Source organism: Aspergillus karnatakaensis, assembly GCF_047715665.1.
Source record: "Aspergillus karnatakaensis strain CBS 102800 unplaced genomic scaffold BJY04scaffold_16, whole genome shotgun sequence".
In the NCBI taxonomy this organism is placed as follows: Eukaryota; Fungi; Ascomycota; class Eurotiomycetes; order Eurotiales; family Aspergillaceae; genus Aspergillus; species Aspergillus karnatakaensis.
The window spans coordinates 485,894-507,272 of NW_027395728.1; the positions used below are offsets into that span (position 1 = coordinate 485,894).

A 21,379-nucleotide genomic window follows, 5' to 3' on the forward strand; every position below is an offset into this window, starting at 1 on the left:
AAGAATTAAGTTACCTACCCCGGAATCCCACACAATGATGTGCAGGTCAGGCAGAGTCTAAGAAAAATGCACCAACTGCGCGGTTCTTCTGATACAGGCCATCTGATGGTTTGAAGCTATAAACTGAAACATTTTTTCATAACTGAAGCTCGCAGGACGGCCGCTGGTGACTTTATGGCATCCCCCAAAGTCACATTCCTGGGCCCCATGGCCTCGTTCTCCCATCAGGTCAGACCCAGTCCGCATACAATTCAAGCTCCCCAAGTTCACAACTGATCGGGTGCTCCCAGGCCGCAGTTGAAACATTTGGAGACTCCTATGAGCTCGTCCCATGCCTGTCCTTTGCAGACGCCCTTGCTGCTGTTCAAAATGAGGAGGCCGAGTATGCTATCGTTCCTTTCGAGAATTCGACCAATGGATCGGTTGTACAGACGCTAGATCTTCTCGTGGACCGCCACGGGGCCTACAGTGACTTGGAAGTATGTAGTGAATATTATTTGACGGTCCACCATTGCCTTTTGGCCCGGAAAGGTCTCATTTCTGCAGAGCGACATGATTACAGCGTCATCACCAAGCTATACACACATCCGCAAGCATGGGGCCAATGCGAAAGGTTTTTAGGGAAAACGTTCAAGGGAGTGGAAAGACAGGATGTGTCGTCTACGTCTAAAGCTGGCGAGGCAGTCTCTAATACGACAACGGAGGTCAATGCCGCTATAGCTAGTCGCTTCGCGGCAGAGCATTACGGCCTTGATATATTGGAGGAAAACATCGAGGACACCGCCAATAATACCACCCGCTTTTTGATTCTGGCGAATAAAAATTCGAAACATACGTCGTCTCTTCATCTGTCACCTCATAAGAAGCCCACATCCGAAGAAAGACCCATTACCGTCTCAAAAACGAAGAAGACATTGATCTCGTTCATGGTGCGCCAGGACACTCTTGGGACATTAGCGGACGCCTTGATAATATTCAAGGATTCTGGAATGAATCTTACAAGCATAAGTACTCGACCGAGTCAAATACATGCCTGGAAGTATGTTTTCTTAGTGGAAAGCGAAACTGATCAGACCAGAGAAGTGGTGCCTGATGTCATGGATAGTCTAAGGAACGTTACTGAGACATGTAGACATCTGGGAACATGGGCCAACCAACTTAAGTCGAGGTCCTGGTGACGGTTCACCTATCAACGCCCCATAGCCGGGTTGTATATCAGCTTGCATGCAGCTCGGCGGCACAATCAGAATTTCTGGTCTCCGAAAATTACGAAAAGTCATTTCAAGTAGCTACTGTGAGCGGTATGGACTTTCCTTTCTTTTAAGAATAATGATAATCGGGCACGAGATCAACATAAACGAGGGCAACTCTGGTCGCGGTGGAATTTTAAAAGAACAAAACAATTTCACTGCCAGCTCAAACTATAATTGGCTCAATGATCCGCTTTAGGAAACCTTGATCTAGTCCAGTCCTTGAGCGGATTTTATCCCTTATTGACTAGAGGTCGAGGCAACCTCAATGACCATGTTTTGAAGCTTGGATGGCCCTGCTAGTATATTAGCGCAGCCCGCGGAACGATTCGAGTAACAAGCACACACCTCTGAGCAGCTGCACAAAGCTTGGTCCAGGTCCCATCACAATAGCCGTGGATGCTACGGGTCTGGCTTCGGAGCCGCATATATACTGCATCGGGCGAGCCGTCAAAAGATCCGACTTTGGAACTTCTGGCTTTTCATCCTCGCTCCCTGCGAGGCCGCTCAACCGTCAATCTAAAAGAGGAAAATGATTAGCAAGGTGTAGTAAAGTTTATCATGAAGAAGGTACTTACCGTCATAGAACTCATCCTCGTCGGAATAATCCGCCAGTTGTTCAAAGTTGACCTTGTATCGCAGAAGTGCTCCGATACCACCGAAACCTTTGACAAACTGGTTTCCTTCACTCGACTTATCGGAAACGAACTCCAGAGCAGCTCCAAAGTCCTTGTAGTTCTCGGCAAGCCACTCAAGGAAGGAGCTATGATCCACAACCTCCATCTCTGCGCCTGTCTCCTTGTCAAGGAAAAATTCTCGATTGTTTTCCTCTTGAGCCTTGGTGGTATGAACAATTACCTCAGAGCCCTCGGAAGTTTTGAGGACCCATCTAGTAACGTCTAGGTTCTCATACACAATTAAGGTTTCGCATGCTCCAAGCTCCAATGCTTTGAGTGTATCCTCGACACCGTAGCAGACCTTCCCCGTGTCTTGGCTGATTTCCTCAAAATACTTCCCGATAAGCTTCTTCTCCTGAACAAATTTGACGTTGCTCAACGTCTCAGCAGAAAGTTCAATGGCCTGATTAAAGCCGTTCTCTCCACCGTAGGATACATCAACAACCTTGATGACCTTTGCTTGCAGTCGCTGGTCAAACATGTCGGACTGATTCAAATCGTTCTTGAAATCTGCAGAACCGGCGAGAATGATTCCGGCGACATTGACTTTATCGTTGGTGATGTAGTTTTGCACAGCCAATTCGGCAATCTTCCGGACGTAGTTGTGACGCTTTTCTTCTCGCAAACGTGCAAAACGAAGGGCAGACTGACCACCACGACCGTGCTTCTTGGGCAGATCGACACTTAGCTTTTGAAGAATTTCTCTCGTGTTACCGCTCAGGGTACCAAAAAGCGCGCCGTTACCATCCATGACAATGAAACCAAATTTCTGGTCAGATTCGAGCAACTCACTCAGGGCCTCAGTATGGAACTTATTGTCACAGAGGTAGAGCGATGTGTTGATGGGTTTGAATGGTTCAAAATCGATGTTAATCTTCCGCTCCTTTCCTTCAGACGTAATGATTTCACCACAGTAAACAACCAAGCCATTCGGGGGGACCTTATTGTAAAGCTTCAGGCGTTGTTGGGTGGACGTGATAGCGGAGAGGACGGAGAGACGGTTGACTCGAGACTTGATATTGGAAGCAGTTCCCTATGCGTGATAATGAGAAACTACTCAACTATAGCATACTTCGCTGGAGGTACGACTCACAAATTCTTCGGCCAACATCTTCGCGGCTCGGGATACCTGATCTTTAGGGGCTAGAGGGAGAACAAGTTAGCGTTTTTTCAAGAGCACTGGGCTTGCAGAGAAGTGAAACGTACGAATAATGAGAGAGATCATGGAAGTCCCATTTCCTCGGGCGGCTTCAAGGCGCTTGATCAGCTTCTTGATCTTCCATATCTCAATATTCTTCTCCGCTTCGTTCGCCTGCTGGACCGCGCTCATGTTGGGCGAGGGCGACGGTGCTATGTGGCACTGAATGGAAGATTATAGGTGGGCCACCTGGGTCTAGAGTAAAATGTCAGTACCGTGCCGTGAACTGAGAGAAGCCTCTTCAGGTTTGGGAGAGAACTTCAAGCTGACGGTGGAAGCAGAAAATTGAAACGCTATGAGAGACCAGAAAGGGAAGAGGGGACATGACATACCTCAGGGCAGGTCACTTTGCCGTCCAAGTCCAGCGGGGTGTTTAACAAAATTTGTCAGGCACCGTGGGGTGGCAGCCGCATTATGAGAGGGCGCGGTACCGGATGATGTAAGCTCGCTAGGGATCAACGACAACTCCCAATTTGTACGAGACAATTTGCTGGATATTGGACTCAAAGCCATCTGTTATCAGTCCGATGGCTAAAGAGGATATGACCCTCGTTAATTTTTCGCTATATGATTGTTTATGAGTGCTTTGAGATCTTTTAAAAGCCTAAGTTGTAAATGTGGATCATGGGCGTCACATCACATCATCAGAGAATTGAAACCTCGCAAGTATACAAAATACAAAATAACCACCCTCTTAGCCCCCCCTAAGTAAAGGTTGGCGACGGACACTGCGTCGAAAAAATAAGGAGAAAGGGTAATGTAACGCCCGGCGGCGTGTTAGATAGCCTCTAGTGGATGGTAAAACAGATATTTTGACTGACATTAGCACCCATAGTAGGTGACAGGAATCAGGTGGTAACCCGGGCCTCATTACCAGACTTTGATGTCTACAAGCTGCCAGACTCCAGTGGCTTCGGTACCTTAGTACTTAAGTTAGTACCTACGTAGGTGTCAAGCCACGCCGTCAACTTATCTATACCGTACGCCTAAATGCTCCGTAGCGTGCTCTTCCTTATCGGAGATCCCCACACTTTTCTGCCCCGAATGTCGGAGTAGGTTCGCCTTGAAATTGTCTCTTATCTCGAAAGATCCTGGGCAAGGTCTCGCTGAAGCATGAAATTTCATATCCTTCTAGGTTGACTATCAAGGGATCGCCCGTTTGGTTCGGCTCTATAACATCTGGAACGTTACGATTTTTGTGTGACAAGACCTACCGGGGGGAGTTAAGGAAGATGTTTGACGAAGAATCTGAGATTTTTGGTAGTCAACGCCCAGCAGCTAACGGGACGCCATCTTCAAGTTCACTCCTGGACTCAGTGGTGTCATCTAACCGCCGGCCGAGTGACACTGATGACCATCCCCAGAGATTGAGGTATGTTTCTCTCTACCAAATGGCATAGACTTGGACTCATATTTTCCACGGATCGGCCTCTTTCTCAATACGCTTTCGACAAGTGGGCGGCGTCAATAGCATCGATAGCTTTGCTCGGTCATGGCAGAGAGCTGCATGTTTTCCAGAGGTTTTCCCTCGGCGTCCGTCAGTCTTGACAACCGACTCCAGTGAAGACTGGCACCATTCCATTGGAGACTTCCCTAGGCTACAAGGCTCGCCGCACGCTGGTCTAGATCCGGCGCTCACTCGGCCGCTGTTGAGCGACAATGGAGCCTCGAGCTTTGGCCAGAGAGATGGCGGCCTGAACAATAGTTACCTGGAACCAGCCCTCGGATCCTCATATGGGACCATATCTTCGCGTGTTAGTGAATCTGCTCGGAAAAATGTGATTGAATTTCACAGGCAACAGCAAGCTCATCCCGATACTGTTGTCGGCCATGATGGAGGATCTTTGCTCGTCAAGCAAGTGCAGCATGAGGATGGGACACGAGAAAACATTGTGGTTGGCCAATCAACTGTGCCGCAGACGGTGTTCAACTCAGTCAACGTACTTATCGGTGTCGGGCTGCTAAGTCTACCGTTGGCGATGAAACATGCCGGGTGGCTACTCGGCCTCTTATTCCTTGTCTTTGCGGCAATAGCCACAGCTTACACAGCTAGGATTTTGGCAAAATGTCTGGACGTTGATCGAAGTCTAGTCACATACGCTGATCTCGCATACATCAGCTTTGGGCAACGCGCTCGCTTGATAATAAGTTTCTTATTCTGCTTGGAGCTGCTTGGGGCATGCGTTGCCCTTGTTGTCCTTTTTGCAGACAGCCTCCATGTGCTTTTACCGGGATTAAGCATCCCTCAATGGCAGATGATATGTGGGCTAATGCTTGTGCCTTTGAGCTTCGTCCCTCTACGCTTCTTGAGCGTGACAAGTATATTAGGTATACTGTCTTGTACATCTAGTACATCCACCTTTTGCCTTCTTAATCAAGCGTATCTGAGCTAACTGTTCTAGTTGTTGCTATAATATGCATTGATGGTCTCTTTAAGCCACATCCGCCGGGCTCACTTCGCGAGCCAGCACAAACCTACCTATTTCCTGAAAATTGGGGCACACTGCCTCTAAGTTTTGGACTTATCATGTGTAAGACTTATCCAATCCACCAATTCAAACTGAACACTCACAATCTTCAGCGCCTTGGGGTGGCCATGGTGTTTTTCCTAACATATATCGAGATATGAGACATCCACATAAATATGCAAGAAGTCTGTGGGCAACCTATATATTTACGGTGAGTAACATTTGTTCATTTATCGTCTTGTGGTCTTTTGCTTAACCAATACGATCACGATAGTATTCTCTGGATTGTTCGATGGCCATCATAGGCTGGATGATGTTCGGGAGCACGATTCGAGATGAAGTCACAGCAAACGTGCTGTTGATGGATGAGTACCCGCAAATTTTATCCATTTGCATCATAATATTCATTGCTATCATCCCCATCACAAAGGTGCCCTTGAAGTAAGTTGGCTTCGGTCTCAGACCTTCACAATCAAGCTCAAGGTGCTAATGGGGAATAGCTGCCGGCCGCTCGTCGCCACGGTCGAGGTCCTTTGTGGCTTGGAATCACTCAAAGATTCCAGTCCTGACTTTAGAGGTCGAGGCTTGCTTGTTCGCCAAGCGTTGAGAGCCTTAATTCGCGTGATTGTTGTGGCTGTGATCGTCGTCGCGGCAATCGCTTTCCCATCCTTCGACCGCATAATGGCATTGATGGGCTCCGCGTTGTGTTTTACGATATGCATCATCCTGCCGCTCGCATTTTATCTGAAAATATTCGGCAAGGAGATCAGCCCGAAGGAGCGGCTCCTGAGTTGGTCTCTTCTGGTGGCGTCTTCCGTTTTAGCGGTCATTGGAACCGTTTGGGCATTCTTGCCGCAGGAAATGATTGTTTCAATGTGAAGCTTTGCAGCTAAGCGGATAGTGCAAAGACCCTTTCATCTGGCCCCGCCTTTGACAACAATTGCAAAGTTATTCCTTGTGGATCCAGGGTTTAGCTCCTCCTTTTTAAATTGCTTGTATTCACATTTTCCCGTGTATTTCCAAAGCTGGTATATCAATTTCGATGTTTGCTTGCTTCTTGATAGAGTGAAACCGATGCTAGTCAGGATGTCGCCTAACCTCCGCTGAGTGAGATAGCGCGAATTCACCAAACAGGGGGCAGGAAGCACTAGGAACAAACTGGGCACGATCGATACAGAAGAGCCAGTTGGTGGTGACTTGGTCAAGAAGGGTACACAGCGTTTCAACATTTCCCCTCGGCTAACTGGATCTGGAACGTAATTCAGCACCAAAGAAAGACTGATTATATGGAACCGATCACTATCATCATGAGGAAGCGGTCGTTCCATAAAGTCCTGTTTCAGGATCCCAGGTTCCTGAGAGTTCAAGTCAATTCCTGTGACATCGAGATGCTCATGCCGAGAGCATGCATTCTTCGTGCTGAGGGCACCGACTTCCAGTACTCGGAGCTTGTAGGTTGTTTCGCGTAAAGCAGGGTTGATCCAGTCAATGAGGACTTTGCTCGAGTCACCACCGCGATCAATCGACTGGCCGAGTTTGCTTGCGATTTGATAGCTTTCTAGCCCCCCACGTGCGTCGATTTCTGCTTCAATCCTGGCCACTGAAGCAGTGTCTCCCATTTTTAGGGCCTGAGCTCGCTGTTTGAGGAGTGTATGATGGGAGCGAATGAGAGACCGTGTCGCTTTCGCTGATAAGGCCGCATGGCTCTTTCGGACAGTTGGAGGGCGAGTGTGAGAAAGAAGCGCGGGACGCTTATTCTTCTGCTTTTTTATGGCCATAATGTATTCTCGAAGCCTATTATCTTCTCAGGAAGAATATCCGGAACTTGCTATAACGAGAGGTTCGAAGTACTGGATTGATGAACAGTAAAAAACTTCAGACCGCCTCGGCTATTTGCAGGCTGAAAAAGGCGGTGAAGCCAAGAAGGCAATGCCAAGATTTTTGGCGGGCTGGTCAGGTGACCCACAGAGGACGCCGCGAGGGTTCTGCTAAGCGAAGACACTCCGAATAATTCGACTTTCGACACTGCGACAATCACGACAACAGCGCCCAACGACAGCCATGGCCCCCGTACAGAAGAAGACAGGTATGCATACTCAAATGTTCTACACATACTTGCGACACCCTTGTCATCATTTTTGAGATATATGCGAGAGCCTGGAGTGTCGCTACCATCATGAAATCCGTTACGCGCAAAACAGCTGAGGATGGCACACGGCATTTCAGCACATATCCTCGATCTCGCTATGTCTATGGTTGATTTGAGGGTTTCCTCTGTTCTATCTGCGAGAGCAAACGGGAACTCGAAACTTGAAATCTATACAGATCGCTTACAATTCGTTTTATGAATAGGCAAGTCGAAGCCCAGCGACAAGGCTGGCGCCGCTGCCAAGGCAGTCTTGAAGGGTGCAGGCGTATGTTTACACCAGCAAAGATGCTTTTTGCGGAGAAACTTTCATGGCTAAAACGCGATTCGATATATACAGGCGCACAAGACTCGCAAGATTCGCACCTCCACCACCTTCCACCGTCCCAAGACCCTGCAGCTGTCTCGGACTCCCAAGTACCCCCGCGTGTCCGTCCCTCACCTACCCCGTCTCGATGCCGCCAAGATCATTCTGTACCCTCTCAACACCGAGAGCGCTATGAAGAAGATCGAAGAGAACAATACCCTCGTTTTCATCGTCGACGTGAAGGCCAACAAGCGCCAAATCAAGGCCGCTCTCAAGAAGCTGTACGATGTTGAGACCGTCAAGGTCAACACCCTCGTCAGGTACGCCCCGCGAGCAGTAATTAAGATGATACCAGGATGTTTCTAATAAATGATATACAGGCCCGATGGACTGAAGAAGGCTTTTGCTCGTCTTACACCCGATGTTGACGCTCTCGACATTGCTGCTACTAAGCTTGCTATCGTCTAAGTGCTTGATTTCCTTTTGGGTCTGGGAAATGGTTTTCTTTTGCGCGGTGGCATAAATACCAGCCTCACAGTTAACTTCTGTCATGCGGTACACAATGGCTGAATGAATAAAACAAAGAGTTTGATGCATGATCTTGTTTTGTAAACACAAACTGGCTGAGCCCCAATGGTGGATACTAGCGTAGACTCTCCCCGAGAGCTTGATATTCTTGTCCATACCAAATGCATTCCAGGCAGTAATCGAACTCGGCTATTTACAGAGACCCAAACAAGATTAGTTTACTCCATTTGATATTGTATATGGTCTGCCGGCAATCCTACCCGCCGCTCAATTAATTCTAGCTCTATCACGTCGTGAGAAAGCTGCGCTAGCATGATTATACTGCATGACGACAACAACCTAGGCGATGCCACTTGCTCGGTCCCCTATATCCCCTCTCAACGAAGTCATATACCCTAGCCAAGATGCATTTCGACGTCTATTGCCTTTGCAGAGTCTCCAGATGTTTCAAAACAGCAAGGTTGGTGTCCATCCACCGATCGACGCAATTAGACGCACACGCTTCTTCGTTCTTATCTAGACGACCGGAGGTTATCTTCGAGGTAATGCACTTCTTCCAGCAAGTGTCTGCGATGTGATGGACATCTAGATGACGAGTGTCTGTTAGCGAAGCTTCGGGAATGTCGTCTTTGAGATGCTGTTGACAGGAATCAGACTATAAGGGAGGGGGCATACTCTGCTGGATGGCGGCCTTCTGAGATTCGTTTTGCAGATGCTGGCTTAGCTCTTTCTTGTCGGCCTCGCTGAGCTTGGAGACGTCCAGGGTTTGGTCCATTATAAGGTAGGTAGAAAAAAAAAGTGATAATTTCGATGGGAATTAGCTTTTGCTGATCTTTCGAGAACAAAAAATAAACAATTGGTAAATCGAGATAGTAGTTTTGTCAAATATTGCTGCGATTGCCGGGTGTCGCCGAAAAAAATGATAGATCCAGGCTGGGGGCACAGTGAGTGGAAGGCGGTGAGGGTTCCTAAAGTCCGATAACATCTCTTGGCCTTGCGTTTCGCAAGAACAACAGAAACGATCTTGAACTTTCACCTGGAGATCTACCTCTGTTACAAAAAAAAAAAAAAGATAGTTCTTGAGTCTCAGAAATCTTGGTTCATTAGTTCCTAGTTTGCGCTTTCAGCTGGAGCTGCGCTCGCAAGATGCCTCCAGTCCGCACATCCCGCAATCGCAAACCGCCTCCAGCAGGGTTCGATGACATTGAGGACACTCTCCTCGAATTCAGCAATAAGATGAAGGATGCCGAAAATGCGTCGCATGAGGGAAAGAAGAAGCACGAAATTCTTTGGCCTATCTTTCAGATCACTCATCAGCGTGAGCATTACCTCTCTTTTCGAAACTGGAGGGAAAACCAGCAAAACTAATACCGATCTTCTTATAGGATCCAAGTATATCTACGAACTTTACTATGAGAAGGAAGCTATCTCGAAACAACTCTATGACTGGCTCTTGAAAAATGGGTATGGGGATGCGAATCTGATCGCGAAGTGGAAGAAGCAGGGATATGAGAAGGTATGAGCTTACAGAACATTGACCGAAAAATGACATTACCGGGGGTGTTATACTAACCCTACTTCATAGCTTTGTTGCCTCCGCTGCATCCAAACCAAAGAGACCAATTTCAATGCTACGTGCATCTGTCGGGTGCCTAAGGCTCAGCTCAAGGAGGATCAAGTCATACAGTGTGTCAGCTGCGGTTGCCGAGGTTGCGCGAGTAGCGATTAAGGTGCCAGCTTGATGGGTCATTCCCGCGCTATCGAATCAGCCCTTTGATGGGCTTCTTGAAGGATCGCTTTGGCTTTCTATGGAGGGGGCTTTTCTTGATCTTTGCTGCTACCAACTTAATTGACAGGTGGGGATTTTCGGCTATAGTCCTGAAGTCGACGAGGGCTCGCAAAAGAGGTATACGTAGAAGGCAATGACGCCTGATCAATGACCGGCCTCACCAGGACAGATCACTCGGTAATTACTCATCGGCTGGGCGGAAACCTTGTGATGGTTGTCATGAAGTTGAGCACTGTGGTCAACCTGAACTGATTCTTTCGCGCAGCACTTGGACTCTCTCGAGATGTTAAGATCTCTCCTGTTTCATCACTGTCGCCAGTTAGATTCTGCCATGAAAGCGTCATGCTGCGCCAAAACAGACCCGGAACAGAGCGACAAGGGTGCACTTTGAACATGAACGACATATCTGATATGAACTGACTGGAATTATCGTTCCTCTTTCATGATCTTTATGTACTGTAAAAAGCCCATTTCCAACAAAAACAAGCGCAGTGAATTAGAGAAATGCTAAACAATGATAATCAAATAAGAACAGGCTCATTTGGACGTCGCATATTCATATACATCCTAGCAGATATCGTCGTAAAGGTCGTCATAAGGTCGTCTCGAGGCTGGCTAAAGTCAAATCCAACACCTAACCTCACCCCCAACAAAAAACTCCAGGGGAAAAAAAATAATGTGCAAACCTGTTTAAACCGTAAAGCAAGACGAAATATCACCAACGCCAAATCCGCCATCTGGAAACCAATAGGCGCTAGGTATTAAGAAAGTGTGCGCCGCCAAAAACAGGGGGAAAAACCGGTTGCAAATAATCAAAAACAGAACATGACTGACGTGAACCAAGACGTTTTCCTAAGAGAACGAACTCGAGAAAGAGAGGGGTGGATGGAAGATTCAGAACAATGCATTGCCGTTGCGTTGAAATTGTGGGCGCGAAACCTGTGGGCGAAGTCTTGACGTATCATCCCTGCCCGAGCCCCCGATCTTTTGAAACCCTTGCAGAAGGTCGACGCCGTCCACCTCTTGTGGGCTGTCATCAAACAGATGGAATGAGAAGAAGTCATCGTGGTTGGTGTCGAGAAAACGTACAGACTCGGGAACTTTTGACGGTGATTCAGGGAAAAGGTCTCTTTTTGACTTGGCAGGCGAGGCAGGTTTGAAACTTCCTATTCGATTGTTGGCGCTCATCGCGGTGATGTCGGCCAGTACGTTACTTGTTGACGCATTTGCGTCAACGCGGGATCGCTTGGCGGTACGTCTTTCAGGAGATCCATAAGCTGGCGTAGAGATATGATCTTCTGCTGGGTCGGCAAAGACATCGAATGTGGTGTGGTGGTTATCATGTGGAGTGTAGGTCTCGTCCTGGATGTTGAAGGCCGGGCTCCAAGGGAGGTCCTCATCCATGAGACCGAGATGCTTGATAGGGGAGTTAACCATTTGTTGAATCTTTTTGCGGTGGTTCCGAAGATTAGTATTTGGAGAAACTGATGGCGGAGGCTTCGTTGGCTTTTTGAACTTGATCAGGGGTGTAATCGGAGGCGGAAGCATGCTAATATATCCGTTGCGGATGGGAGACGATCCGACCGTGATACTGGTGTCCTTCAAATAGCTTGTGTGACTCGGGCTAATGTCATGAGAGGAGCTCCGTATCCGTGCAATCTCCTCCTCTGCTCTTCCACGCTTGATGCGGGGAGGTTCGATATCGAGGTCGGATGTGAGGATATGGCTTGCCTTATTCGATCGCATTGCAGAAGACTCCAGTGACGAATAATAGCCGCTATCGTTCATGGCATTCGACTTTCGTTTCCGATGCCGGTGAACATTGCTTGGGATGGCGGAATGCGATGGGGTGGGCGGTGTACCTGGGCGGGTAAAGCGCGGCGGAGCAACGGGAGGAGAAGAATGGATGGGTTGTGGAGGAGAAGAACGTGGTGGAGGCGCGATAGTTGAACACCCATTAGCATTTTCATCGACGGCGTCTTCCTGGAGAGCAGGATCAGAAGCAGGGATTGTTGCGTCAGACGACAATTCGTCATGCTTAGAGCTCTTCGCAACAGCTGATTGGACAACTGGAGGTACAGCCCAGGTAGTGGTGCTTGAGGTCTGGGGTAGAGCAGGCTCCCGCTGAGCCACCACGGGGAGAGGGACGCTCGACATTGTAGCCCGGCGCAAAGGTTTGTCTTTGATGAACTGAATTTCCATGCCTGGCTCAATGGCCCAGTAGTTCCCTTTACCGGGGTCGTCTTTTGGGCGTTCCTGCTTAATAAACGCTTTGTTCAAGCTTAGGTTGTGGCGGATGCTATTCTGCCATCCTGGATCGCTGTTTTTGTAGTATGAAAAGGTGTCTGAGATCCACTTGTATATTTGCGCCAGCGTCAACCTTCGGCTTGGAGCGCGTAGTATAGACATTCCGATAAGCGTCGCGTAACTGTAAGGAGGTTTCGTGCCATCGTCCTCAACTGGCGGTAGCTCATGAGGTTCTGGTAGGCGCATTGTGGTGGTCTCTTCCCGCCTTTGCTTCTTTGACCGCTCTTTTAGTGGAGCGGCTTCTAAAAGTGATCGCTTAAGAGACTGCTTGAAAAGCGAAGACGGCTCAGGAAAGTCGGCAAAAGTCTCCGCTGAGGAGACATCAACGTGCTGGTGGTTTATTGAAGCCTGACTGTCGGTGCTGACGCTGGAAAATGTGGTGAACAAGGCAGGCTGGGGCATCGGAGCGGGTATCGAAGTAGTAGAGTGGATGAAGGTGTCAAATGGTATCTTCTTGATTGGAGAGTCGGTCGTGAAGGTGGGTGGAATGGGAGCTGTGATTGGAACGAAACCTAATCGCCCTTGAGAGGAGAGTGAATTTTTCGAGTCGCCCGATGCTTTCATCGGCGACGCCCTTTTGGGACTGATAGATACTGGACTCAGAACGCATTCGTTGGCCGACAAAGGCCTTTCGCTAGGTTGTAGGGGCAATGGCGATGGCTCCAGGCGAGGTCGTGGCTTGGAGACCACCTGATCTAGAGATAAAGGTGTTTCCAGTATCTGTGATAGGGGCTGTTTCGGGCTCATGGTGATGGCGCACTCTAATTCGTATTGGGCCGGCGGTCAAAAGCCCTGTGACGCGCTGGGATCTAAGGATTGCCGGCAAAGTAGTTCGGTCTCTCACTTCTCCTGCTCCCACTCCGTCGTGTGTTTGACGGTCGGGATAGAGTATGGTTGCGATGAAAGTCGCGTATAGGCTCAAGTGAACACAATCAGGGTCAGGCGATGGAGTGACGGTGTCTTGCGGAATGAACAGCGCGGGATTAAAATGAAGTGGAGGATGTGGTGATGATGGGTAGGCGCGGGTAGGCTTTAGTCACGGCGCGAAACGAATAGATGGAGAATGAAGAGGAATTCGAGGGGCGAGGTAATCTGGATCGCGGGCGATTCGTCTTTTAATCAAATTCCCTCTGCCTTGGTAAGGTTGCGCAGCCCAAGTGGGGTGGTGCAAAATACTTTCTGAATCATGAATCTATGTTGTATTGGGGAATGAAAGAAAGACGAGCCTGGAGGCCTGACCGTGTTGACTATGTCGGCGCGACTCGCAACTCAGTATGGTATGGTTACAACGCGAGCGCGTCACGCGTTTTCGAGCAGTCTCGCCCAACTAACTAATTTAAATTACCGTTATATTAAAACACAAAATACAGCCTGCTGGCTTGAAACTTGAAAGGGGCATTGACCATCTGGACTTGGCCAACGAGTGGCTCTCGTTGGATCCCTTGCCGGCTGATGATCCGCCACCAAGACTATCGTGCCCGCCCTTCGATGTGTTGGCGATCTGGGCTGATCACCTGGCTCCAATGCGCTCCGATATGTATTCAGCTTGCCTTTCGCCATAAGAGCATTTCATAAACACCCCGCACAGTACTCTTTGTCCGTCCGTGGCAGCCTCAACTCCATTGTAATCGCAATTAAGGTCGTACTTCTATACGATCATGATTCCAGTACTCTCTTATTCCAAGGCATGTGCTCCCTACCTCAGTAAGGTAAGAAGTGGCAATATTCACGACAATCAAGGGACACTCCGCCCCTCACTCCTTCATCTGTGATACTTTATACGACAGACGGAAAGACATAGAAATTGGGAAGGAGATGACTCGTCCCCTAGTGGTCCAGGTATTATTTAGAGTCAGAGTTTCGAACCCCTTCAAGGAGTCAAATGTGCATTAAGAATCCTTCACGAGATCGGCCATGACCACAGAACATACCACCAGCAAACATTAAATGCAAAATTTTCACCTCAAAAATCCCCAGAAAAATATGCTCTATCCTGCAGGCTGAAAAACACCTCAACAAGGAGGAGATCTATCAAAACAACAAACTATAAAACTGGCTGATGAATTAGATGTATAAGTTCACGAACGCCGCCATGCACAGGACCAAAAAAGAAAAGTTGCTGAAGGCGTTCAATACCCCTCGAACAGCAGGAAGATTCAAGGCTGCAAGGGTTCGAGGCCGATAAGAAGATGGTGGATATCCCAAACAAGAAAGGAGTTCGCTGAATTGTACAAAGGGTAACTAGAGGGCAGGACGAATTCGCGTAAGTGAGCTCTATTTATTCCAGGAACGTGAATAGGCTCGTATGTATAATATTGAGTGCACGGTCGGCGTCTCGCTCCTCAATGACACACGAAATGTTGATTTCGCTTGCACCTGATAAGTTCCTGCGAGTTAGGGCCAGGTCAAGCAGAATCGGATAAGATGACAAATACCTTGAGAGATCATCTCAATATTAACGTTGTTCTCACCGAGGGTGGTAAACATCCTTCCAGCCACCCCAACCATGTTCTTCATTTGTTTCCCAACAAGGCTAAGAATAGCCATGCCAGGAATAATATCGACTGTACCATATCTTTGGAGATCGTTTAGAGCTCCCTTCAAATCCTCGTCGATGATTTGATATTCATCTCGCCCAACACCATTCAGGAGCGGCCTCTCGGAATGAAGTGCCATCGATACGTGAACCTCGCTGGTAGATATCAAATCAATCGATAGCTTCCAACGATCCAGGACGGAAAAAATCCCCGCAAAAAAGCCGTGTGAGAGCGAGCGTTTGTTCGAATGTACATTAATAACAAGAATGTTATGCTTGATTGTGACGGCAGTCGGTCGCTTCGGACGCTGTAGAAGACTTGGGCTCCTCGTGCGGAACAATCTTGGATCATGACCCGGGGTCGTTCTCTCCAGTTCATGAGTGGAATCAGGAAAAATCACGGTGCCATTGCCTTTGGGGTTCATCACGTTTTTTATTCGAATTGGGATTTTCGCACGGATGACTTGTTCCATTGTGAAAGGGTGGATTACTTCTGAGCCATAGAACGTCAACTCAGCAGCTTCAGCAGGTGTGATAGCTGGTAGAAGACGGGCAGTAGGCACTTTCCGAGGGTCTGCGGTGAAAATGCCATCAACTTCCTTCCACACCTGGAGCTCCTTAGCATGAATACCGACAGCAACTAACGCCGCGCAGAGGTCAGTGTATCCACGTCCAATCTGGTCAAGGAGCCCGCCAGGTATTGTTCCGAAGTATCCCGTAATGACTGGAACCTTGTTGTCGCAAGCGTGAACCTTGCGCCCAAGAGCAGCGGCAAGATTGTCGTAAAATCCCTGGTCAAGACCTTGCCCGGAAATATGAAAATCGATAATCTCAGACAAGTCGACATATTGCGAGTCGATCCCTCGGTCTTGAAGGAATGCAGCCATTACCCGACAACTCAGCTTTTCCCCCGTGCTGATAACTTTATCCACGCACCGTGCGCTGATTTCCCCCAGAGTCTGAGCGGCCTCTAGTACCTTGAGGACCTTTTCGCATTCGGCATTGATCTCCAATGTGAGTTGTGCCTTTAGTTCGTCGGATTTTATCTGGCCCTCGACAACGCCAACATGTTCCAACCGAACTGCCTCAACGAAGGACAGGTATTGTTTCGACTGGGAGTTCTCGGCGTCGCGTGCGGCCCGCAGTAAGCTAAGCATAGAAGTCGGGGTCAGCTATACACCAAAACCTCCGTATGTTGCGGAGAGTCGGTTTGCGGGGAGCAATGTAGCGGGGTGTGACTCACCGGTTAGTGGTACCCTCGGCTTTCGTCGAACTGCTTCTCGCAGAACAAACTACAGCGACTCTGTGTTGTAATAAACTCGGGCTATATTGACGACAGTTTAGCCAGAGGCGGATTGCATGAATGGGGGGGTTGGAAAGGATGTGTACTTACGTGACAACTTGGTCAATGATATTGTGAGCAAACTTCCCGACACTTGTGCCCCCGAACTTCTGTACAACCCAATTGCTTGTGGTAGAGTGCGTTGGCGCATCATTTAAGGTAGATAAAATATCTGGACTTGACTGCAGATGGCCGTTCATCTTCAGAGGGCTTGATCGCAGGTATGATTGCAAGTATATGGAGCTGCAAGCAAATAACTATGACTGGCCGGCCGCGGGATCTTTTTTATGTGGCCCGGCGGGGTTGCGAAAGCGGAGGAGACAATTTTTCTTCTTTCTTTTTCCGCCATTGATGTGGAGACCGATAACCTTTTGCAATTGCTGCACATTAATAAGGTCCTCCAGTAACTCGCCAGGGTTCCTTGCCCCACAGCGACGATGTCGGGGGCTTGTCGCCATGTTGATTGGACAGAAATAGACTGACAGTGCTTGGTCGGGTGCCTGAAACTGAGGGCTGGATTGAGCGCGAGAGAATGACGACGACATCTTTAGTAGCTGGTAGTGGTACGCATTACGGAGTGCTACCTTCAGCATTCTACAAATCCTTTCTGGCATTATCCTAAGATTCTCAACTACTGCGACAAATAGCACTGATTGACGAAATTCGCAGCTGTTACAGATTAGTGACGGCGACGTCACTTTCCGGCTGCTGATCAGCCTGACTCTGGGCCATGCTTATTCCTTCAGTCTGATTGAGCGGCGAGCCTCGCCCTGCAGGCCGACCCGGCTACGGCTACAAACTCCTTCTTCACCCCAAGCGCACTTGCATAGGTTTATCTAACTGGCTCCGATTTGTCTTTCTTCTTGACTTAGTTTGTCTTCTCTGTCCTCAATTGAACACAAGGAGGAAAAAAGGCCCACATCCAGCAAGGTGCCGGTACATCGCATCAAGAATGGATGAGCAAGGCCTGAGTGATTCGGTATGCCCGTTCTGTCCATTCTCCGATCCGGACAGCACGCATGTCACCGAGCACGTACAATATTGTCATCCCGAGAATGGGTCGCGAGATGATTCAGATCATGAAAAATCAGGAACACGCCTGGAAGATCCAGCATCAACTCTTTACGGGAATGCATACATGTCCCTTGGAAGGGCTGAGTATCTGCAGTCCGTTGCCTTCATGACGAAAGAACACCAATCTACAAGCCTTGACAAACATCAACCCGTGCGCCGTACTCAGCCCCGGAGTGAACACACCCAGGACAGAAGCGCCCATCATAATTTATCACGAGTTGATGGTCATAAGATTTCACCCTTACCATCCAAGCAGAGCACAACAGTCACTGAAAGAATGAAAACACTCGGCGTGTGTGCCTCTGTTACTCTTCTAGTTTCTATGTTTGCATGTTATTAAACCTTTACTAACTACTAGCCTAGCGAGCAGAGTTAGGGCCCTATGCTCATGAAAAGAAAATGCCATCGTGGCTCCTCCGAATGCTCGAGAAAGGCAACACGACAACTAACCTGACCAAAATCACACAGGATGGCCGGCTCTCCAGGCATGTCATCATCGAAAACGAAACGCCTAATATCATACCAGCGCTTGCTCAGCTATGCATACAAGATAAAACCGTTACCCGTGCTTTTCTGTGCAGTTCCCACGTTCATCATATCTCGAAAATTCCAAGAGAAGGGTCATTCTGTGGATACAGAAACATACAAATGCTAGTGTCTTATTTGCAAGGGTCCCGCAGCCCCGGAAGCGAGCATTTCCCGGGCGCATTGCCAACCATCTTGCAACTCCAAGATATGATTGAGCACGCCTGGGATTCGGGATACAACAGCGTGGGAAGGACTGAGACTGGTGGTATTAAGGGAACCAGAAAATACATTGGTACTTCCGAGGTACGATGATCGCAACTGATCTTGCTTGGAGTGTCGCCATCTAACTCCCTGCTTCCAGGCCCAAGCTTTGTTTCTGAGTCTCGGTATCCAGTATGTGCGCATCTCAGTGCAGGCCCAGACAATTTTCTGACACCTGCAGATGCGAAGCCGGGAGTATCGGAAAGACGAAAGATTTGCCTGCTCATAGCGCCTTACTTTCGCAAATCGCCACCTATTTTAGAAGCGCATGTCCTTTTAATAACACTGATAAAGTGACTCTGACGAGTCTGCCGCCGATTTACTTCCAACATCATGGTTCGTAAACTTCACAGCCTTTGTTTATTATTTATTATCTCGTTGAATATCACTAAAGGGGCTGAAACACGCAGGACATTCGATGACAATTGTTGGGCTCGAAATCCGGGACCAAGGGAAAGCCAATCTTCTAGTGCTTGATCCAGCTGTCAAGACACCATCTTTGATCAAACATACCACGAGCGTTAAGATCAGTACCTCCGACCCTGCCCATATCCTCAAGGGATACAGAAAGGACGTGAAGTACTTGCAGAAATATCAAATCTTTGAACTACTCAGGTAAGTGCCCAACTTCTGGTTTGCCATAGGCAGCTCAACCGACAATTCAGACTTTTGCCACCGGGTATTCCGCCAGAAAACTAATCACATTATCTGACAATCTGAGCGGTTTCTGGGATTTCAACTTTTCAAGCGATCGTCTCCAGAGTCCGTATGGCTGCATGGCATAATCGTGAGCCGATTGGCCCCACTTTTCGTTCGCCGGTTGGTGCCTGAGGATCTACAACCCCGCCAAAAATTTCCTGCCGTCACAAATATCCATCCATATCAGATAAACGAAACGACGACCTCCTAGACTCTAACCACTCTAGCGCACCTCACTTCCAGGAGAGATACGAGATGCGCACGTCTCCGAATATCATTATTACTGGTACTCCTGGCGTTGGGAAAACTGTACATTGCGAGCAACTAGCCGAAGACACCGGCTTGCGGCACCTCTCAATAAATCAAGTCGCGAAGGACCGCGGTTGCTATGAGAATTATGACGAAGAGTTGAAGACATGGGTTGTGGATGAGGACAAGGTTGGTCTATCTCCAATGTTTTCTACTTCGCTGCGCTGGGCGTATTCCCCATAATTACTTACCTTTGGTTACCTACAGCTTCTAGATGCGATTGAAGACGAAGTACTTCAAGGCGGTCTGTTAATAGACTGGCATGCTTGTGACTTGTTCCCTAAGTCCTGGATCGACCTTGTTGTGGTCTTGCGCTGCCCTTCGACCTCTACATTGTATGACCGCCTTGACTCAAGGTAATTTTCTCCAGCATTGTTCATCTTTAATTCTAAGAAAATTCACGTTCCTCCTTTGTGATTTGTCAAACCAAGATAACCTGATGATATAATATTTTGCAGAGGTTATCATGAAACCAAACTACAAGAGAACCTGGATGCGGAGATATTCGGGGTCCTTATTGAGGAAGCACGAGAAGCTTTCGATGATGAGATCGTCGTTGAGCTAAGTAGTGAGGAGGATGGGGATGTAGAAGCTAATTGTGCGAGGATATCTTCATGGGTGGAAAATTGGAAAAGCGATCAAGCAAAGAACCCCGAGTGAAGTATTCACAGAGACTCCTGTAACATTACGATACCAACCTTGTCAAGCGTTGCTTCATGATTGCTGTTCAGCCAACCACTGCTGCAGTTTAACCAAAGCTTTGTATCTGTGAGAAATCCTATTCTGCTTGGGATTAGACCGCAAATACTCGCAGAAGAAAGTAAAGAGTGATACAGCACCTTTTCTTCTTTTGTCATCTCCGCGTAGGTTTTACCATCATGCTCAAATACCGGATCCCAACCTAGAAGGAGATAACTTCAGTAACGTCGTTTCCTTGTCAATATTCAGTTTCCGGCAATGAAACGTACCAAAATCTGCTGCGCCCCTGGGCCTTACAATGGCTCCCTTTATAGATAGTCAGCTGCTGGGACTTCACAATTTCCGTTGATGGTCCATACCTCCGTTCGTCCTTGGAACAGAATCGGCTGGGAATCAGGGCCATAAGAAAACGCGAACGTGCAGACGGCTTCTGCCCCTCTGGTCTCGAACGAGTCAAGCATTTTGTTTAAGCCTTCATGGCCCAGGGTCTCGAGGAACGATTTACTATGTGTGATCCTGTCAGCTTGGAAATGGATGGCGGACGGGATGTTGTCTCCTTTCAAACGAAGAGTGAGCCTTACATGTATGGGCCAGGCAGACCCTTCAGGGCATGGAATTCTAGAGCCGTGTCTTCAGTCAAGACAGGGCCGCCCACCTATCATCAAAATAGCGGTATTAGCAGGTCTATATAATCTCAGCGTTACAACAAGGGGCGTCTCGGTGAGCGACCTACCACTTTCGCTGCATGTCTGCACTTCTCCTGTGCTATCTCTTCTATCGATCCCTGGATTTCAGGAACATCGACAGTTTGGTTCTGGACGTCAATAACGTCGCCCAGTATAGCCCTCACTTCCGCTAATTTGTTCTTGTTGCCGGTGATGAAGTTAAGGGTCTTCATGGTTCTGCCAAGTGCGCCTAGAGGTTGCGACACGGATTATAAGCGACCAGCGCCTGACTCAAATTGTTGGTCCGGTGAACGGTACGTGGATTATCTTGGTCGCGGTAGCTATGATTCTCCTAGAGCGGTGTTCGTTGGGTAAGACTGTGCGCTGCTTCTTCGGTATGTAATTATTGAAAAGCACTGAAAGCAGATGCTGCGCAGGAGAACTAGCTTGACCGCCACGGATGATGGATGTTAAAACCTCAGCGTTTCCACCATCCCCACATGGATCGCTAAGACCTACGTAGTGGGAACCTATTCAACCTACAAGCTAGATTTCCTGCCCATGATATTGCGAAGAAGAGCCAACAGCGGCAACAA

The 21,379-nt window shown here is 48.3% G+C and overlaps 11 protein-coding genes across 11 annotated transcripts; 5 read left to right on the forward strand and 6 right to left on the reverse strand.

Annotated features, from left to right (window-relative positions):
- The first annotated feature begins 26 nt into the window (after nucleotides 1-26).
- BJY04DRAFT_185810 (prephenate dehydratase PHA2) lies at nucleotides 27-1,291 on the forward strand. The gene is made up of 2 exons (XM_073710813.1): nucleotides 27-228; nucleotides 291-1,291. Exons 1-2 carry the CDS (start codon nucleotides 175-177, stop codon nucleotides 1,176-1,178), a joined length of 942 nt encoding a protein of 313 aa, XP_073572917.1. The 5' UTR covers nucleotides 27-174; the 3' UTR covers nucleotides 1,179-1,291.
- A 341-nt stretch (nucleotides 1,292-1,632) lies between these two features.
- BJY04DRAFT_33411 (translation termination factor eRF1) lies at nucleotides 1,633-3,606 on the reverse strand. Its single transcript, XM_073720157.1, has 5 exons — nucleotides 3,458-3,606; nucleotides 3,134-3,320; nucleotides 3,021-3,070; nucleotides 1,829-2,960; nucleotides 1,633-1,769 (listed from the first exon to the last, which is right to left on the reverse strand). The coding sequence occupies exons 2-5, from the start codon at nucleotides 3,255-3,257 to the stop codon at nucleotides 1,765-1,767; spliced, it is 1,311 nt and encodes a 436-aa protein (XP_073572918.1). The 5' UTR covers nucleotides 3,258-3,320; nucleotides 3,458-3,606; the 3' UTR covers nucleotides 1,633-1,764.
- Nucleotides 3,607-3,866: 260 nt separating this feature from the next.
- BJY04DRAFT_226848 (putative transporter) lies at nucleotides 3,867-6,490 on the forward strand. Its single transcript, XM_073718502.1, has 6 exons — nucleotides 3,867-4,385; nucleotides 4,581-5,474; nucleotides 5,528-5,656; nucleotides 5,707-5,804; nucleotides 5,868-6,034; nucleotides 6,094-6,490. Exons 1-6 carry the CDS (start codon nucleotides 4,358-4,360, stop codon nucleotides 6,470-6,472), a joined length of 1,695 nt encoding a protein of 564 aa, XP_073572919.1. The 5' UTR covers nucleotides 3,867-4,357; the 3' UTR covers nucleotides 6,473-6,490.
- Nucleotides 6,414-7,452, reverse strand: BJY04DRAFT_33461 (25S rRNA (adenine2142-N1)-methyltransferase). The gene has a single exon (XM_073720158.1). The coding sequence runs from the start codon at nucleotides 7,369-7,371 to the stop codon at nucleotides 6,508-6,510; it is 864 nt and encodes a 287-aa protein (XP_073572920.1). The 5' UTR covers nucleotides 7,372-7,452; the 3' UTR covers nucleotides 6,414-6,507.
- A 202-nt stretch (nucleotides 7,453-7,654) lies between these two features.
- On the forward strand, nucleotides 7,655-8,514 carry BJY04DRAFT_216820 (60S ribosomal protein uL23; the record flags this gene model as incomplete). The annotated part of the gene is made up of 4 exons (XM_073715862.1): nucleotides 7,655-7,679; nucleotides 7,946-8,007; nucleotides 8,080-8,366; nucleotides 8,427-8,514. The coding sequence occupies 4 exons, from the start codon at nucleotides 7,655-7,657 to the stop codon at nucleotides 8,512-8,514; spliced, it is 462 nt and encodes a 153-aa protein (XP_073572921.1).
- A 478-nt stretch (nucleotides 8,515-8,992) lies between these two features.
- On the reverse strand, nucleotides 8,993-9,349 carry BJY04DRAFT_206700 (Tim10/DDP family zinc finger protein; the record flags this gene model as incomplete). The annotated part of the gene is made up of 2 exons (XM_073713753.1): nucleotides 8,993-9,159; nucleotides 9,250-9,349. The coding sequence occupies 2 exons, from the start codon at nucleotides 9,347-9,349 to the stop codon at nucleotides 8,993-8,995; spliced, it is 267 nt and encodes an 88-aa protein (XP_073572922.1).
- A 232-nt stretch (nucleotides 9,350-9,581) lies between these two features.
- Nucleotides 9,582-10,596, forward strand: BJY04DRAFT_33531 (BUD31 family protein). Its single transcript, XM_073720160.1, has 3 exons — nucleotides 9,582-9,892; nucleotides 9,960-10,090; nucleotides 10,160-10,596. Exons 1-3 carry the CDS (start codon nucleotides 9,721-9,723, stop codon nucleotides 10,301-10,303), a joined length of 447 nt encoding a protein of 148 aa, XP_073572923.1. The 5' UTR covers nucleotides 9,582-9,720; the 3' UTR covers nucleotides 10,304-10,596.
- A 597-nt stretch (nucleotides 10,597-11,193) lies between these two features.
- Nucleotides 11,194-13,867, reverse strand: BJY04DRAFT_33533 (forkhead box transcription factor). Its single transcript, XM_073720161.1, has one exon. The coding sequence runs from the start codon at nucleotides 13,415-13,417 to the stop codon at nucleotides 11,258-11,260; it is 2,160 nt and encodes a 719-aa protein (XP_073572924.1). The 5' UTR covers nucleotides 13,418-13,867; the 3' UTR covers nucleotides 11,194-11,257.
- Nucleotides 13,868-14,590: 723 nt separating this feature from the next.
- BJY04DRAFT_33547 (aspartate kinase) lies at nucleotides 14,591-16,869 on the reverse strand. The gene is made up of 4 exons (XM_073720162.1): nucleotides 16,600-16,869; nucleotides 16,450-16,530; nucleotides 15,106-16,355; nucleotides 14,591-15,046 (listed from the first exon to the last, which is right to left on the reverse strand). Exons 1-4 carry the CDS (start codon nucleotides 16,746-16,748, stop codon nucleotides 14,949-14,951), a joined length of 1,578 nt encoding a protein of 525 aa, XP_073572925.1. The 5' UTR covers nucleotides 16,749-16,869; the 3' UTR covers nucleotides 14,591-14,948.
- A 631-nt stretch (nucleotides 16,870-17,500) lies between these two features.
- On the forward strand, nucleotides 17,501-20,079 carry BJY04DRAFT_206704 (DUF1671-domain-containing protein; the record flags this gene model as incomplete). Its single annotated transcript, XM_073713754.1, has 8 exons — nucleotides 17,501-17,914; nucleotides 17,986-18,453; nucleotides 18,512-18,543; nucleotides 18,593-18,747; nucleotides 18,822-19,026; nucleotides 19,359-19,548; nucleotides 19,627-19,775; nucleotides 19,878-20,079. The coding sequence occupies 8 exons, from the start codon at nucleotides 17,501-17,503 to the stop codon at nucleotides 20,077-20,079; spliced, it is 1,815 nt and encodes a 604-aa protein (XP_073572926.1).
- BJY04DRAFT_33562 (non-canonical purine NTP pyrophosphatase) lies at nucleotides 19,868-21,250 on the reverse strand. The gene is made up of 6 exons (XM_073720163.1): nucleotides 20,852-21,250; nucleotides 20,700-20,773; nucleotides 20,478-20,622; nucleotides 20,388-20,424; nucleotides 20,259-20,320; nucleotides 19,868-20,202 (listed from the first exon to the last, which is right to left on the reverse strand). Exons 1-6 carry the CDS (start codon nucleotides 21,014-21,016, stop codon nucleotides 20,134-20,136), a joined length of 552 nt encoding a protein of 183 aa, XP_073572927.1. The 5' UTR covers nucleotides 21,017-21,250; the 3' UTR covers nucleotides 19,868-20,133.
- Nucleotides 21,251-21,379: the final 129 nt, after the last annotated feature.

Coding starts and splice junctions, on each gene's coding strand:
- BJY04DRAFT_185810 (XM_073710813.1), top strand. CDS start 175: ATGGCATCCCCCAAAGTCACATTCCTGGGCCCCATGGCCTCGTTCTCC. Junction 229..290: donor TGGCCTCGTTCTCCCATCAG/GTCAGACCCAGT, acceptor GGGTGCTCCCAG/GCCGCAGTTGAAACATTTGG.
- BJY04DRAFT_33411 (XM_073720157.1), bottom strand. CDS start 3,257: ATGAGCGCGGTCCAGCAGGCGAACGAAGCGGAGAAGAATATTGAGATA. Junction 3,071..3,133: donor CATGATCTCTCTCATTATTC/GTACGTTTCACT, acceptor TTCTCCCTCTAG/CCCCTAAAGATCAGGTATCC. Junction 2,961..3,020: donor AGATGTTGGCCGAAGAATTT/GTGAGTCGTACC, acceptor TATCACGCATAG/GGAACTGCTTCCAATATCAA.
- BJY04DRAFT_226848 (XM_073718502.1), top strand. CDS start 4,358: ATGTTTGACGAAGAATCTGAGATTTTTG. Junction 5,475..5,527: donor TATACTGTCTTGTACATCTA/GTACATCCACCT, acceptor TAACTGTTCTAG/TTGTTGCTATAATATGCATT. Junction 5,657..5,706: donor AAGTTTTGGACTTATCATGT/GTAAGACTTATC, acceptor CACAATCTTCAG/CGCCTTGGGGTGGCCATGGT.
- BJY04DRAFT_33461 (XM_073720158.1), bottom strand. CDS start 7,371: ATGGCCATAAAAAAGCAGAAGAATAAGCGTCCCGCGCTTCTTTCTCAC.
- BJY04DRAFT_33531 (XM_073720160.1), top strand. CDS start 9,721: ATGCCTCCAGTCCGCACATCCCGCAATCGCAAACCGCCTCCAGCAGGG. Junction 9,893..9,959: donor CTTTCAGATCACTCATCAGC/GTGAGCATTACC, acceptor ATCTTCTTATAG/GATCCAAGTATATCTACGAA. Junction 10,091..10,159: donor AGAAGCAGGGATATGAGAAG/GTATGAGCTTAC, acceptor CCTACTTCATAG/CTTTGTTGCCTCCGCTGCAT.
- BJY04DRAFT_33533 (XM_073720161.1), bottom strand. CDS start 13,417: ATGAGCCCGAAACAGCCCCTATCACAGATACTGGAAACACCTTTATCT.
- BJY04DRAFT_33547 (XM_073720162.1), bottom strand. CDS start 16,748: ATGAACGGCCATCTGCAGTCAAGTCCAGATATTTTATCTACCTTAAAT. Junction 16,356..16,449: donor GCCGAGGGTACCACTAACCG/GTGAGTCACACC, acceptor TTCTATGCTTAG/CTTACTGCGGGCCGCACGCG. Junction 15,047..15,105: donor TATTGAGATGATCTCTCAAG/GTATTTGTCATC, acceptor GGAACTTATCAG/GTGCAAGCGAAATCAACATT.
- BJY04DRAFT_33562 (XM_073720163.1), bottom strand. CDS start 21,016: ATGAAGACCCTTAACTTCATCACCGGCAACAAGAACAAATTAGCGGAA. Junction 20,425..20,477: donor TGTTCCAAGGACGAACGGAG/GTATGGACCATC, acceptor CTATCTATAAAG/GGAGCCATTGTAAGGCCCAG. Junction 20,321..20,387: donor CAGGGGCGCAGCAGATTTTG/GTACGTTTCATT, acceptor ATCTCCTTCTAG/GTTGGGATCCGGTATTTGAG.